This window comes from Aquarana catesbeiana, linkage group LG04 (assembly GCF_042186555.1).
Source record: "Aquarana catesbeiana isolate 2022-GZ linkage group LG04, ASM4218655v1, whole genome shotgun sequence".
In the NCBI taxonomy this organism is placed as follows: domain Eukaryota; kingdom Metazoa; phylum Chordata; class Amphibia; order Anura; family Ranidae; genus Aquarana; species Aquarana catesbeiana.
The window spans coordinates 526794305-526811974 of NC_133327.1; the positions used below are offsets into that span (position 1 = coordinate 526794305).

The 17670-nt window shown below is 40.3% G+C and overlaps 1 protein-coding gene across 1 annotated transcript in view; it reads right to left on the bottom strand.

Moving 5' to 3' along the window:
* SYNE1 (spectrin repeat containing nuclear envelope protein 1) overlaps positions 1–17670 on the bottom strand; it is a 513156-nt gene that overhangs the window by 248149 nt on the left and 247337 nt on the right. The window contains 7 exon segments of the mRNA XM_073627830.1: positions 3433–3588; positions 4150–4293; positions 5827–6009; positions 6972–7149; positions 8650–8786; positions 13783–14139; positions 17019–17183. Coding sequence (XP_073483931.1) covers positions 3433–3588; positions 4150–4293; positions 5827–6009; positions 6972–7149; positions 8650–8786; positions 13783–14139; positions 17019–17183 — 1320 coding nt within the window.

A 17670-nucleotide genomic window follows, 5' to 3' on the forward strand; every position in this document is an offset into this window, starting at 1 on the left:
CAGAATAAGCAGCATCACACTGATGATGCTTTGATAAGCAATTAAAATGATATATGAATGCAATGTAAATCTCTATCAACGTGTTTGCAGGGAAAGAAGTGCAGACTGTATAAAACTCTTCTGCAGAATAAAGCAAAAAGAACCCCCTTGGTATTTCCTTCAAAGATTGTGCCTAGATTGTCTTGGTAGCTTTGCCAGATCACTAAGAAATTGTGGTTCTGTAGTTGCTCAGACTGCAATGTAGTGTCTCTGCGGGGGAAATCTTTTCATGAGTGTCCAAGTCTCCATACTACATGGAAAGTGTAAAGCATGACTTCCCTAATACTGTGTTCTGATCCTGGCAGCTTAACTAATGCAACAAATGATGGAGCAAAGGTTAAAAGAATCTTTTAGTGAAATACAACCTAAAGAAAGCAAGAAATCTAAAAGTTCTTCTACAGAGATATTTAATTATAGGATAATACCTATCAATCAACAGAATAGTAATTGTAGTGCATATATACAGTACTGTGCAAAAGTTATAGGCAGGTGTGAAAAAATGCTGTCATTTAAGAATGCTTTCAGAACAGAAACGTACCCTTGCACAGTTTTTGAAGGAACTCGGCAGGTAGGTTGTTCCAAACATCTTGGAGAATTAACCACAGATCTTCTGTGGATGTAGATAACCTCAAACCCCTCTGTCTCTTTATGTAATCCCAGACAGACTCGATGATGTTGAAATCAGGGCTCTGCGAGCGGCAAACCATCACTTTTAGGACTCCTTGTTCTTCTTTACCCAATTCAATACTGGCCACTTTCACTCCCTTCCTGCCCATGCCAATTTTCAGTGTTCAATGCTTTCGCACTTTGAATGACAATTGTGTGGTCATGCAACACTGTACCCATATAGCATTTTTATTATTTGTTTCCACACAAATAGAGCTCTCTTTTGGTGGTATTTAATCATCATGGGGTTTTTGCTAAACAAATGAAAAAAAACCTGAACATTTAGAATTTTTTTTTCTTAGTGTCTGTTATAAAATTTTGCAAATAAGTAATTTTTATTTTTCACTGATCTGCACTAAGAAGACTGCACTGATGAAGCTGCACTGGTGGGCACTGGTGAGGGTGCACTAATAAGCAATGGTGAGGCTGAACTGATGTGCACTGATGAGGCAGCACTGATGGCCACTGATGAGTCGGCACTGATGGCCACAGATAAGCTGCACTGATGGGCACTGACAAGGCTGCACTGATAGGCCCTCATAGGCGGCACTGATAGCCAGCACTAATGGACACTGATAAGCTACACTGACGGGCACTGATGGGGCTGCACTGATCATCAGGGCACTGGTGATCAGTGCCTGGTTATCAGTGTAAATGTCCCCTGTCGCACTTGTTGTTTACCAGCTCTCTTTTCCTCATGTTGTGACAGCGCGTGAGGAAAGGAATGCTGATAACTGGCAAGTTTGTTTAAATGTGGTCAGCTCTGATTGGACACAGCTGATCACATGGTAAAGGGCCGCTGTGATTGGCCCTTTATCTCGATCTGTGATCAGCTGTGTCCAAGATGTGTACCTAGAAGAATTGAAGAATTGGTGCTGTTTTGACGGCAAAGGGTGGTCACACCAAATATTGATATGATTTGGATTTCTCTTATGTTCATTTCTTTACATTTTATTAATTGAGAAAAATGAACTCTGAAGACTTCTATTTCTGAAAGCATTCTTAATTTACAGCATTTTTTTTCATACCTGCCTAAGACTTTGGCACAGTACTATAATTAGAGACTCCGCTGCTCTCATTTGGTTTCTAATTTTTGTTTTTCCCTTTAGCTGTGTGTGTAAAGCAGCCTTTTTTTTAATCCATTCAAATTCCAAGAACAACCAGCGTTAGTAATTTGCCAAACGATCTCCACAGGTTTTTCTTAAAAAACTGCGAAGATCATTTGGGTACAAAAACTGTGAAGGTCATTTGGGTACAAAAACTGTGGAGATCATTTGGCGAATAAACGGTTGTTCTCGGACTTGATGAAAAGAAGCTGTTGCACACAAAGCAAAAAGGGAAATAAATCAAAACCAGATGAAATGTCTCCTAAGACTTCCTTCATCCTCTTTCTCTCATTTTCTTCCTTCCAGTACACCAGTACAGTACTGATATTGGCTATGAGGTCAGTGCACAGTACACTCAAATAGAGAGCTCAATTGGCACTTTCCAATACATTCTAACTCCCAGCATTAGAAAAGTGTATTGAGCTAGATTATTTCATTACATACAAGCTCTCAGTGAGGTGTCAGATACACATACTGTACTGCATTTATGACTGCTGTCATCACCATTCATTTTTTTCTGTTCCCCTGGACTGACCCCACTGCCTTGGGGAAGCATTTAAGTTGTATGGCAATTTTTATATTTACGTCAGTGACTCTCATTAACTACTGGAGTACCATCTTCTCATTCCTATGCCCTGCAGTTGTGTGGATTGGTGATGATGATGTGTATTAAGTTACGCTTACAGTCTCTGAGCTTAATGTGGAACTTCAGTCAGAAAATTCCTGCTAGATCACTTCAGGCTAGCCCCTTTTACAGATATAGCTAAACTATAAAAATAAGTGTCTATGTTGTTTAAAATGCAGTAGTACAGCGTCTCACCCTGCTCTGCACATGCTTAGTTGCTCTCCATTTTTAGGCACTGAGTTTGTAGAGGCTGATCTGCTGACAGCCTTGAAGTGGAATTAAACCTTCCTATCTTTACAGCCAAGAAGGCTGCTTCGGTTTGATCTGCAACTGCCATGGTGCTGCACATGTGATCAGTTATGGCTCCAGCCATTTAATGGTTTGACAGTTTGGTTGAGGACACAAGAAAATATGTGACAGTTTGCAATCCCGACATTCCAGGAATGTAACTGATTTTTGAAAACGTTAAACTGATGGGTTTAGTTGCACTTTATGATTTATTGCTGTTCAGGTGCTCTAGGCTTCAGCAAAATGGCAGCCTCCAGCACGAAGAAACAGAACCAGTGCTGGAGGCAGTTTACAGCACGCACTAATTTTGGTAGCATAATTACTAATGTAGAATGTATACTCCTTGCTAAAGAACATTATTTTTTATCAAGTTGTTATGAGTAAAGTTCCGCTTTAACCTCCAAGTGTTCTTTTACAATGTATAACAGACGGGGGGGTAAAAGACCAGACTTACCTTCAAAACTTTAAATAAAGTCTTCACGGCTTCCTTGCAACAGCATAGTGCCAAACCTTCCCTAGCCTCCTTCTCTTAAGCTTATTTCTGCTACAATGTTTTTTAAGGCCTATCAAATTAGTTGTACATATTATACATGTTACTGTTCAGGCAGTTAAAACAATCCATGCTTTGTACATAGCATCAGGTGCAGCAATAAAGATAACACATCAAGAGTAACACACAGGCAGCAAGCACAAACAGTGAAACATTACCTTGGTTAGATTGTTTAAAGCTAGATATTGAGCAGACAGCTGAGACACCCTGTGCACACAGGTTTTGCTGGCAGACTGTCCTTCCCTCAACTGCTGAGCTTTTTCTTTTAGTCTGGTGATCTGTGGTTCATGACAGGCTATTTCTTCCAGGATAGACTAGAGAGCACAAGCACATTTCAAACAGAGCAGAAAACAATGGCATACAGACATTAGTAGAAGCTGGGTGCAACACGTTAGACAATAGGCCGTCTCTACCCAAAATATACTTTTCAGCTCAAAAACTGAATCACATGTTGGCTTTTTAAAGCTCTCCAGTGTTGAAATACCTCCCAAAATTCTAAAAGCTACCCAAATGAACCAATGCCAAGCAAAATGGGGGTGCCACTTCTCCTGCTGAATTCACTATAAGTAAAATACACAAATAATTGAGAAGTCCAACTCCACCATCCTCATGATGGCCTTGTGGGAAACAGAGAAGATATAAACTGGGGAAATTTCACAACTGGAGTCTGAAACAGCAGCCAGCAGGTTAGTCATGCTATATGAGTACCAATCAGTTTTGGGTAAAGCTGGCCTTTAAGCTGAGAACAGTATGTTAGATTATTACTAGGTAAGCTTATGACTGGAGGAAATAATTTAGACTATGTTGGTATAACATCCTAAATGTTATAGCCTAGGGAGGCTATGGACACACACAGGAATAAGGCTTGAAGTTACCTGCAGCTTCTGCTGTTCCTTTCTTTTAGAGGGCAGGTCATGGAGGCGATTATTACTGTCTTGGACTAATCGTTCAGTATTGCTGAGCCACTCCTGAACTGGCTGAGCACTTGATTCAAAGTCTCTCATTTGTACCTTTAGATTCTATAATAAATGCAACAAATTAACGTACAGTATTTATAGCTACTAACACATGCTGAATCAATGAATCCTGGAAAGCTAAAAAGTAGAAAAAATCAAGCGTAAACATATACATAGTCAGTAGTTAAAAGAATAAGTTGTAACAGTAAAAAAAAAACAAAAAAAACATAAAAAGAAATATTGGGTAATTCAATAAAATAAAAAAGTATGCCTTTACAGTACACTATTCACACCTATGCAGTTTTATTTACTTTATATTTGCAGTAAAAGGCATATAAGCAAGCCAAAATCAGTTAATCCTAAGTAAACCTGTTTGCACTTTCATAATTGTTGAGACTCTGTTCCCACCATTGTATGGCAGTACACACACTGAGAAGGGTTTCTTTCTGCCATCCTTTAATACAGAGAATGGTCATTTATCAAAACTACACAATGGTATACACTTGAAGACTATGTTAGGTCTGTCAAAAAGATAGTTGCTGAGAGATCTGTCTGTTTCGTAAAAATCATGTGCCACTGGGTCGGCTTAACCACTGCTTGAAGCAACATTTACAGTAGATGCAGAACATATATAGTGCTGATACAGTTAGTTGCCCTTTATTTAAAAAAAAAGATGTTTACTTAAAATCACTGATATTGGAACTTAATATTGTATCGGGCTTAACTAAACTAACTTAAAGCGGGGTTCCACCCAAATTTTGAACATTATCTCTATGCATTCTCTTCCTTGCCTAGATGCTGACATGCTGTGTAAAAAATTTTAAATCGCCGTAATTACCTTTTTTTTTCTAATCTTCTTAGCACTTCCTGGTTTTCCTCCCATGGGAGTAGGCGTGTTTCTAGCCTCTCCCAGACCTCCCACAGTCCCCTGGGAGCTAGTCTCAGGCTTCCCAGCATGCATTGTGCAACAGCGTCATCACAACATCTCGGTGAATGCTGGAAGCACAGCATTCACCACATCCAGGAAATACATGCTTGTGGGCTTCAAATGCCCACAATGAAGATGGAAACCGCCTTCAGTGAATTTTATAAGTTATTCTTTACAACGAAATCGGACACAGGCGGACTTATTACACAGAACATGTGAGTAGATAATCATGAGAAGAAAAGTTTGTGAATGAACTCCAAAAAAAAAAAAACGATAGATAGGTGGACCCCCGCTTTAACTAATACCATAAGACTAATCAGGATCGCAATGAACATAAGAGTGTCATCTCATACACCATCTTCTCAAGTGCACTCCAGGTTTTTACAAACACGCCAATACTTTAAAAATACCATGCTTATTGTCCAGCCCTTTTTGTGATGTAAAATTCGGGACAGTCCTACCAAAATCAAGAACTGGGTGACCTAAGCAGTGCAACTGTATGTCATCAAGATATACTATTAATCAGAATTTCAGTTTATAGTCCATTTATGCAAAAAGAAAACATGCTGGATTGCCTACTGCTCACATAAACAAGCATGGTGTTATCACACCACCAGTTATATCGTATTTACATATTATACATTACTAAGTATAAAATAAAAATCAACCTCTAAAGCAGATTCCTTTTGATGAAGAGATGAAATGAAGCTCTTCCAATCATTTTTTGCTGTCTGGACCTTCTGCTGGATAGTTTTAATTTTCTCCTCAGGCATAATACTACACAAAAGTTCACCTCTAGATGTTACTATTTGTAGTTTTTGTTGACCACTCTCACTTTCCGAAAGGCACTCCTAGAAAAAAGTTCAAAAAGCTGAAAAAACATAACAATACACTTGTGATACACTATGCACAGAACCAGGGTGTACATACAGGGGTCACAGGGGTCACAATTGCAACCTGGCCCCATGCTCCTGGGGGGCCTGTGTGGCCCCCTATACACCTGGATAGGAGGGGCAATATATAGAGGAACTGATACCTTCTATTTTCCACCTGCAGCTTTTGAGTGGCTGCAGGAGAAAAATGGAGGGGATTGGTTCCTCTACATGCCGCACCTCCTATCCACCTCCTGCTGCCCCAAGCTCCTGTGAACCCCCCCCCCCCCCAATCCCCTGCGGCACTTCCGGCTTCCCACCTCTCCTCTGGGGATCTGTCAGGATGGAGAGCGGGGAAGGGATCGGTAAATGTGTCATTTACTGACCCCTTCCTTGATCAGTCGGTACCAATCACTAACTCTGTCCATTAGTAAGTGAGGCATAGTAAACTGTGTGTACTATACGTCCGTTTGTGAATTAATGGGAAGCTCTGTACAGAGCTATTCCCGTCCATTCATTTTGTGCTACTGGGGCTGCAGAGATGGAGATTGAGAGCTGTGTCCTCAATCTCCTTTCTCCGTCCTAAAGGTGAAACATCAGAGGTCAGTTTAGACCCCTGATATTTCACCAAAGCCCCCAACAGGGCTGCTAAATAAATGTAAAAAATAATAAAAATTGTAATTGTAAAATAAATTTAAAAAAATGGTAAAAAAATAATAAAAAATAAAAAAGCAAAAATAAAAAAATACTGGCACCAGTGGCGGAAGTACCAAGGTTGCACTTGCGACTGGGCCCTGGCTGGTGGTCAGGGGGGCCCTTTATGATTGCTTGCACCAGTGCCCTGAAGGTTCTAGTTATGCCTCTGCACAGTACGCAATACAAAGGAGAGAATACTCCTTAACAATATATACTACAACCTCATAAACAGCATATCATCTTACTTGAATTCTCTCTAGACTGGCTGATGCTTCCGTAATACTTTCATGAACATTGAAACACTTGGCGGTCATCACTTTTGCGTTTACCAGCCACTGCTGAAAGTCCCGGAAGCCTGTGCGGAATCTCTGCTGTAATGTTTGCTCTTTATTTTGACAGGCTTTTGAGGCTTGCAAGCAAAGTCTTCATAGATAAAAAGACAAAACAAATATATGACTGTAAGGTATGCCAAAATCTTGCTGTAGTTTACTGAACTTCTGACCAAATTTATAAAGCTGTTATAGCATTTAGGGTATGCTAAATTGGTTAACTTTAAATGTGATTACTTGAGAAGCCATTTTAGAATCCCTTGAATGCTATCATAGTGTGATAAATCAGACTAGGGTAGGTAATAGGTAAAACCCCCAGGCCATTTCTTTTCTTTTTCCTGTCTGTGTCTGTTTGAAGATATTATCCTTCACTTTCTGTCTGGAGGCACAACAGGACATGAGAAAGGATATATCCAAAGTAAGAGAAAACAACTCACTGTGGAACCTAGGGGGTCAATCCTCTGCATTCTTCTATTGTCCCCAATCCATCTCCTGACAGTACAGAGCCTTTGGGGCACTCTGCACATGCTCAATTTGGTATGTATTACTAGAGACTTTTTTTTGGGAGGGTGCATGTGATTAGCATAGGGCCAATCAGCACTGTCTAGACAGATGGTTAGGAGTCCTGCAGCCTCACAAGACACTCAGAGTAGAATGAAAACTCCTCCTATAAACTTTAACCAGACACTGATAGAAGTTAAAAGACTGCTATATACTGCTGATGAGAAAAACTATTTGGCAGTTTCTATTTACTAAAATATTTGCATTCCCATGTTCTGTGTACTGTGGGAGACCAGAAATAGTGAATATAGGGTCCTGGATTTAGTAACACTTTAAGACAGGTGTCAGTGCAACAAGTGTTCCCATTGGTTATTTTCACTCTATCCCACTCACATATTTCTGCCAGTGGCAACCTAAAATTTTTTATTTTATTCTGACTATTAGTCCTGGTAACAAAGATGGTGATTCTCCCTAGTTGAGACACAAACAGCATAAAACATGTGACAGAGGTTTTAACCCTTATAGACTCCAGTTAAAAAAGTGAAACATATTAAAGCAGAACTTCACTGTCTCAATGAAAATTGACTATTATTCATCCTTATGCTGCCAGCATTAGTAAATAGGTAGGAACATATATCCTTTTTACATGTTTTTTTTTTTTTTACATTTCTTCAGGTACTTTCTGTTTTCCAAGCCTAGACAAACAATGCCATCCACAGTAGGAGTCTTCAGGAGAGGTTCTCTCAGCATACTACACCCTCCTGCCTGCATGCCTGGGCCTAGGGCAGAAGACAGGAAGTAAATGCTACATTACTCATCTGCCATTATTCACGATGGCCATGGCCAGAAATGCCAGGAGGTGTTTTTTAAAAGTGATTTTTTAGCAAAATAAAGCCTAAAAACATGGGTGGATGGGTGGGTTTGTTTTGAATATTAAAAATAAATAAAATTATGTTTTTTTTGGGGTTGTGGTGCTCAGATAAGTTGTAGTTCTGCTTTAAGATACACGAGTGGCCTTATTTCATTGCTAGTTTTTGAGTTTAGTCTCTGGAAGTATCTTGCTATTATTATGCACATTCTAGAAGAAATATACCTGTTGTATTCCTTAATAAGAGCAGACACTTTGGAAGAGTAGACACTTAAGTCTTTTGTAAATCTGCAAAGGTCATTAAGTTGAGTTTTCAAGTCATCTGTGATATGTTCAGCTTCAGCGAGGGCGTTGAGCGCATCCTAAAAATAAATATAATACAAGCTGAATAATACTTAACAAAAACAACTTGCTTAGGTTCTATAACTAGGTCTTATCTCAGTTTGTATTCTCCCTAGTTCCAGTGTTATGAGCCAAATGCACAGGTGCCAATAGGGAACAATTTTTTTCCCTTGTTTTGGAGAGAATGTCAGTCTTTTTTAGGCCTTCATTGTTGTCTGTATATTAATTAAGGAGATGCTGATTTCCTGTCCTGAAAACATAACATGAAGTAGGAAGAAATCTCTCCAAAGTGACAGTTGACACCAGAACAGGTGTCCCTATTAGAGATTTCCTTGTATTTTTCCTCTGTTGACTACTGTTTTAAGCTTTACCATATTTTCTGTCCTGAGAAAACAAAGTGAATCGAGGTTCCAATTACCTATCCTATCCTATAAAAGCCAAACCTGGAGTTTAAATTTAAACAGAGCATAGGTTTCATCTTGTTATTCATTGCAACAAATGAATGCTGCCTGCAGCATCTGAAATTTTTGACTCTGTTGACCCCATGAATGTTAATGGTCCCTCAAGTGTTACAACACATGAAGAGATTCTATTAGTTGGGAGGATTGTGGTCTCATAAGGACACTAGGAACTCTTATGAATCCTAAATTTCTGTATGAGCCCTTAGTGATTTTAATTGAGGGAAGAAAAAAAAAGCAACCAAAAATATGTCATTTGGGCCACTTTATGTAGACTAAATAAGATCTAAGCCAAAAGTGATATGACATCGTTATCAGTAATATGACTATCATCTCATACAGAAGTTTCTCTCGAGTCTGTTCTACAGTCTTTGGTGTGGGCTTTGCATTTAAATAGCCTCCAGTTTCCTAGCTTAATATTTATATACAGTAGCTATTTAACGCAAATTGCCATATTCAATTCAAACAGCTACAGGGGCCCACAGAATTAGCTATAAGCAAATTTTCACCAAGTAATTTTTTTTTCAAAATAGGTCAAAGAGACTGTCAACGCAGTACTTTACTGTCCTTGTATGTATATACCATATATGCTTGAGTATAAGCCGACCCGAATATAAGCCAAGGCACCTAATTTTACCACAAAAAACGGGAAAACTTATTGACTCGAGTATAAGCCTAGGGTGAGAAATGCGCAGCTACTGTAAGTGGAAAAGAGGGTCAACAATGCCCATTTGCAGCCTCACTGTGCCCATTTGCATGCCTCACTGTGCCCATTTGCAGCCATAGGTCCCCCGAACTTTTAAACTTGGTAGTTAAGGGTTCCTAGATGCCCCCTAGCAGCAGCCAAAATTTGGGGTCTCTGGACCCAAAGGGTCCCGAAATGACATTGCTGCAGGTGGACACAGTTGACCAACTTTAGGGCCCTGTATCCTGGGGCCACTTGGTGCTAGAAACCCAAGTGAACCCCAGTGCACACAATATGGTGTGCAAAGCCAGTGGAACTAGCACTACAACATATCCAAAGCTGGGGTTCCTAGCACCAAAAGGCCCCAAGATACATGGCCCCAAATTTGGTTTGGAAAATGTCAAGCACTTTTCTGCAGCAGAGAATGACATTTTCTGAACCGACTTTAGGGCCCCGTATCTCGGGGGCCACTTGATGCTAGGAACCCCAGCTTTGGATATGTTGTAGTGCTAGTTCCACTGGGTTTGCACAAGATACGGGGCCCCAAATTCGGTTCGGAAAATGTCATTCTTTGCTGCAGAAATGTGCTTGACTCAAGTATAAACCGAGGGGGGCATTTTCAGCACAAAAAAATGTGCTGAAACACTCGGCTTATATATATATATATATATATATATATATATATATATATATATATATATATTACTGTATGTGACTTTAAAGTTATGAATGTATTCTTTGTATGCTAGCCTGTCTCCTAACTTTCTTCATATGTTTTTAATCAGTGTAGCATAAAGCCAAGTTCCTGGCAACACAAAGTCTTCCCTCCTGTAGAAGCAGAGTTTGTACATGTGAATGAAAGAGTGTAAATTTTTCCCAGGGTCCCAGAGTTCGAAAGCTACTCCAGTTTCTATGTAAACTGAGGTCATGCCAGGGCAGATTTAGGCAGATCCATAATTTGAACTTTATTTGATGAGAATAATCAGATTTTGGATCTCCTATATGTATCATTTTATACAGACAATACTGTTTACTGCCTTTATTGCATATACTGTATATAGGCATAATTGAATCAGCAACTTTATGGATTTATTACTTTGTCATTATCTGTGTGTAGATCTGTGTAATCTGTAGAAAAGTGGTTTAGTAATGCAGGCAATTTATGATTACTGATTGGGTAACTACACATACATAAATGTAGAAAAATTAAAAGTGCACTGTTTGCATTGGTTTCTTTTGCTCGTCATTCTATAAAGTTCCCAGTGCAGTCTATGTGGATTTTTAAAACAGTGTATTTTATTTTCTGTAAAATTATATCGCTATAGGTTTGTCTGGTTGAGAAGCAAAGTGCTTATTTTGTGCTGTTGCACTCAGGCCTAAAGAACCAACAGAACTACTCAGGGAAATATGGCTGGATCCACTAGGCAGGGAATTTGGAGTCAGAATACAGAAGATCTCTCCCTTTTTTCAACCAGGGTACTTTTGTTGAAAGATGAAAAACCACATGGTTGTTTTGGGAATTGCGGCTTGTTAGTGGACTTTGTGATACCAGACTCAATATACTACAAGTGGCTTCCTGGCAACCTGAATAGATGGTATAACATCAGTGACAGTGACATGTTAAAATTATTCCCAGGGATCTTCTGTTACTGACCAGGTTTTTCTAAATCTGTCACATGCAATAGGGTTTACTTACTAAAGGTGAATAGGCTGTTCATTTTGCAATGGAATTTTCCCTAACGTCTGGTACACTGTAGTTTGTTTTGTTCAACCCAGCGGGCTGAATGAAAAAAAAGCTAAGCAGCTCGGGAGGAGCCACTGTACTAACTATCCAAAGTAAGTACATCGATCTCCCCCCCGCTAAGCTATTGTGTCCTGACTGAGGGACCCCCCCCCCTCCCTGGGCCACCCCTGCCAGAACACTCCGGTCAGCGCTCTCATTTGCTGAGAACACTGATCGGATGCCAATCCGCAGACCTTTTTCTGTCATGCCCCTTCCACAGAAGCTGGCCAAAAGGCCGGACCAGCTGCAGTACACACAGATTGCCGAAGCAGCCCAACATTTGGCTTGTGTGTGCTAGACTTTAGTGAATGAGGTGAAGCTCTTTTGACTTTTATCATCCAATCATGTGCAAGCAAAATGTTTCTGTTTCTTTTTTCTTTATTATTTTCCTTGCATGCAATTGGGAATTATTTGCTAAGTCAATTTTCACCACATTCACTAAGCTAAAGGAAATTTCCTTGCAAAGTGAACAGCCTATTTGCCTTTAGTAAATCAACCCCAATATCTGTAGAGAACAGTGAAACATGTCCTTCCTATGCTGCAGCGAGCATGCACTAGGTTATCTAGGTTACCTATAACCGAGTTATGTGAAAGTGTACATTTAAAGCTAAACTTGTTGAAAGTTAAAATACCCCCCTGCAGTGGGGCTTCCCCTTGAACTGCAAGGGTTATATTAAATGCTCATTTAGGTCTATAGAAAAAAGAAAAGCTCTCCAAGTTACCTGATCCTCCACTTTTGCAGTCTCCTCCGAGCTGCAAGTCTGGTCCCTTTTCCCCTATGCTCTGGCTGTCAGTTGCCCTCTGACATCATCAAGACTGATGCAGGCATTTGCCCTGTATTTGACATGAGAAGGCCAAGGGACAGTCCACTGCTGGAGCATAGGAGAGTGTAGTTTGATGGAGGAGGAGTGAAAAATTGGGAAAGTAAAGCAGGTACCTGATCGAGAGGCATTGATCTAAATGATCGACTCCTCTCAAACAAGACTGTTGGTATTTTTTTACTTGATTGGCGCTTGTAGCCAATTAGCTGCAGTGTTGATCAGTGTATTCTGACAGCGAAGGAGTTCTCAAATATGTGGATTATTCCATTTGTTTTGTTTTTTTGGGGTTTTTTTATGATCAGCCAGCTGACTGATCAAAAATCCATCTCTGGCTAGCTTTAAGTGGAACAATACTCACCTCAGCTCCAGCGCTGTGGCGTCCCCAAGCTGACATCTTCAGGCGGCCGGCTTCTGAGTCTCAATTACTGGTTGCTGTCATTAGCTGGGCGGGGATGATGTCACTCCCAGGCATGAGCAGGAGTTCAGTCAGATTCAGCATTGCCGAATTTGTACAGTAAGCTGCGTGTGTGCGGCTCACTGTACAAGGGCGGACAGGCAGGTAAGTAGCTTTAATGCAGAACAGACAAAGCATGTCTCTTCTGCATTAAAACACCTTCCTGTCTGCCAACTTAAGTTTTCCCAGCATAAAGTTCCACTTTAATTGCTTTTCCCGTCCCCTAGATATAAATAAGCATTTAACCCTTTACAGTGCATGGGGCAGCCTCACTGCAAGGAAGGACCTTTACTTTTTCTGGAGTAGGGCTTTAATGTCTAACTTTTCTTTTAAGCCACCCTGCTTGCCTTCCACAGTAAGGCCTTGTTATGCCGCGTACACACGAGCGGACTTGCCAACGGGCTAAACTCCGTCGGCATTTCCGATGGAAAGATTTAGAACATGTTCTATAAAAAAGTATGATGGGGCATACACACGGTCGGAATCTCCGACCAAAAGCTCCAATCGGACTTTTTCTGTCGGGAAGTCTGGCCGTGTGTACGCGGCATAAGACATCCTTTTCTTTTGTAGTAAAGATATGTGAAGGATGGGATATCAGGGCTGGCTAAAAGTTAGTCTAAAAGAGGGATGACGATGCTTGTATCTGTGAATATAGGAACAATGCAGTTCATGCTCTTCAAATACAGCTCATTTTCAGAAGACTTTTGTAGCATGAAATGAATTGATTTAACAGACTTTAACTGCTTAAAGGCTCAGAGTATATGTTCCTCTATATGTGACGCGCTCATACAGGCCAAAATGATTTAAAGCCTCACCTTCTGCCTTTGCCAGTGTTCCACTATTTCTCTGTCCGTATTCTTGCCTTCCGCTTGCATCAGCTTCTGAGCCCACTTTTCCAGAAAAACACTGAAGTCTTGGACTGCATCTTCCAGCTTCGAGACCTGGGATGTGAATTCCTGTTCCGAGATCGCCATTTGATTTAAAAGCGTTTCCAAAGTGTTTTCACTTTGACTGACACTCTCCTCCCACTGCTTCCAGTCTGTTTGCAGGCCTTGGATCTCTGCGTCTATCTGTTCACATCCACTAGATGTGGCGTTCTTCTTCACTGCGGGAGCCAGAGTTTCAATTTTGCTTAGGCGTTCAGCTCCGGTCTGTCTGGAATCCATCAGCTCCTGCAATGGAAAAAGTCGTTGTTATAGCAACCAAAGTTGTTTGCGGCCCTAGAATAGGAGTTAAGCCTGACAAAGTTTACAAAGTTGTGCAGGAAGCCTTTACAGCAGTCCTCCCGTCCTGGGAAATGAGACAGCTCACATGCTATGTAGTTGCTAATTAATTCCAAACACTGATGTTTCAGTTGTTGAAAGTGAATACATAATGCTAGTGACGCACACAAAACAAACACTCTTTTTCCCTGTATAATCAATTTAATCTCTTATTTGATAAATAATAATAATACAGAGTTAGCGCCAGCAGGAATATATTTTTGTCATTTGCAAAATTAGTAAAATTAAGCTAAGTTAGAAAAAATTAAACTAAATTGAATTCCTATGAAAGACTAATGTGTTCTTGTATGAAAATTTGTAAAAAAAATGGGTTAGACATTACCCATGTCAGCCAATCACAATCCAGCTGTCAATTTTCTGTTGCAGCTTAGAGAGAAAACCCCTGCAGAAATGGGTTGCTATGGGCAAAGTGTAAAACTGAGCAATGGGGTTGATTTACTAAAACTGGAGAGTGCAAAATCTGGTGCAGCTCTGCATGGGAGCCAATCAGCTTCTAATTTAACCACTTGCCGACAGCTGCACGCCGATATACGTTGGCACAATGGCAGCGGTGGGCAAATGGGTGTACCTGTACGTCCCCTATAATTGCAGGGCTAGAGGGCGCGCGCCCGCCACGTTCAGCATAACCGTGCCCGCAGTTCCCGCCAACTCGATGTCCACCGGTGTCCCGCGATCGTGTCATGGAGCCACAGAACAGGGAGAGGCCTATGTAAACAAGGCATTTTCCCATTCTGCCTAGTGACATGACAGGGATCTACTGCTCTCTTCCGTCATTGGGAGCAGTGATCGCTGTCATGTCAGTTGTGGCCCATCCCCCCACAGTTAGAATCACTCCCTAGGATACACTTAACCCCTTGATCGCCCCCTAGTGTTTAATCCCTTCCCTGCCAGTGTCATTTACACAGTAATCAGTGCATTTTTTATAGCACTGATCACTGTATAAATGACAATTGTCGCAAAATAGTGTCATAAGTGTCCAAAGCTTGCTTGTGATAGATACCAACATAATCAGCAACTCTCTACCAGCGTCATTAACAGTAACCAAACGCATCACCTGGCTAAATTTCTGTATTTGCATTTTTTTAAGCTGTCAGATTTGCTCATGCATTTCCAACATGCTGACACCTCTGGAAGTGGAAACATTACTTTGCCACCATTGTATAACTTTCTAGCATTGTGCAAAAAACAAATACAAAAATTTATTTCAGAGATTGCTATGGGTTCCTGGAGCTGTGGCTGATTTGATGGTGCCTGCAATGCCACTCGACAAAGCCAATGTCAGGATACCAGTGATCTTTTAGCTGTTTGTAAGGGTAGTCTTGTGACCACCAATGTAGGATTGGCATTTTGACCTAAACTTATTTTAAGGATTCCTCTAAGGTAAAAAAAAAGATTGAAAAAAGCTGGGTTATATTTGTAGAAATGCAATGCGTATGCAAGTCTATGCTACAGGAAAGTGCTATTACATTTTTGTACTAAACTTAAAGTGGGAGTAAACTCCCATGTATGAATTTTACCTATAAGCCTATAATAAGGCTTACCTATAGGTACTGTAAATATCTACTAAACGTGCACCGTTTAAGAGGAATTTACTGTAGATACAGCATACCCGTGCCATAAACGGCGGCTGCCGCTGGCATGTGCAGGAGTGACGTCATCGCGGATCCGGCCACTCACATAGTGGGAGTCCGCAAACCTGGAAGGAAGACCGGTTGAAAATGGAAGCACGCTGCTGGAGGGCTTTGTTCTAAGGTAATTTTCACATAATGTGCTAGTATGCAATGCATACTAGCACATTATGACATTGCCTTGCAGGTTTAAGAAAAAAAAAAAGCCAGCGGTTTACTACCGATTTAATGTTTGAACAGGAAGTGCCCCTTTAAAAAGGGAAAATATTTATTTTTGAATCTGCAAGGGAAAAGTATCATATAGTTATAAGTCTGTTGCTATATTTTTACAGTAGTGTCCTGAAAACCATTCTACACAGGAAGTTCTCTTTCATCTACCTTCTGTTAATTTAAGTAGAACTAAAGAAAAAACTTTTCTTTTTATTTTGGATATAGTAAGGGAGGGGTTTCTTTTGCCATCTATGTCCCACTGGGTGGATTTCCCTTCACTTGCTGTCCCATAGCCAAAACAGGAAAGCGAGAGAAAGTCTCTCCAAAGTGAGGGAGTCCCTGGTTGTCAACAGAACTAGTGTCCCCACTGGAAGCTTTCCCCTCTATTACTGTTCTGGGGACAACCCAAAATGTGGGATTTTATTTCACTTTCACTATAGTTGATAACTATAAAAGATCAATTTACTAAAACTGGAGAGTACAAAATATGATGCAGCTGTGCATGGTAGCCAATCAGCTTCTAACTTCAGCTTGTTCAATTAGACTTTGACAAAAAAAACTGGAAGCTGATTTTGCACTCTCCAGTTTTAGTAAATAAATGGTCAGGGGGCCATCCACGCTGGCTTAAAAAAAAATGCTGCTCCTAGAGAAATTTAGCAGTTTGCCTGTAGAAGCAACTAATGTTATCCTATGTGTTTGTGCACATTAGGTAGAGGCACATTTTAGCCTCAGCATTTAGAGGCAGGAAAAACAATCTTCTGTTTTGCGTTTTTGATAGCAGTTTTCTGGCAGGAAAAAAATGCTAAATGCTCCTAATCGCTGCTAAAATCTCCTAAATGCTAGTACAAAAATGCTCAAAATTAGCATTTTTTTCTGCCAAGAGCACTGGTGTTACTTGCCCCCTTACAAAGGTTTAGTCCAGAAACACACCTTAACTTTTGTGGTTTTCTTTTGGATGGCGGCAGAATCTCCTGAGGCATCAGACCAACGATGAAGTTCTTCTTTTGCTGAGTGCAGCCAATCCGTGAATTCATGTACTGCATCCAGGTAGAGTAGATGATCTTTCACTATGTCCTCAATGTTCCTCATCTTTTCCTAAACACAAAATGTAATGTTTCTTTATTAGTCAATGCCTATTTAGATTTAACAAAATGCATATTAAGCAATCTCCTAGGTTTTTTAATCTTAATTTTTATGTAGCATGAAGCTCTGTATCACTGTATATATTAACGATAAATTTATAGTAGACAGCCATGGCTTATGGACATGCATGACCAGATTTACCATTAGACACAATATGCTTGATTTAGAGGCAAACATGAAGCGTTTTCCCTGTATATTTATTGTCCACACCAATTTTTCTATCATCACCAGTAGAAATATATCGATCTCATTTATAAATCTCTACAATATACTAAGCCAGATTAGGGCCAATAATACAGAAAGGTTCTGTAAAAAAAAGATCATAGGAGAGGCATGTTGTTTTGGGCGCCAAAGATTGTGGGTCTACAGGTTCCAGTGATGGAAATCTGGTCTTGGGAAGAAGGTTTGTACAGGCTGTAAGTGAATCCTGACTCCTGAG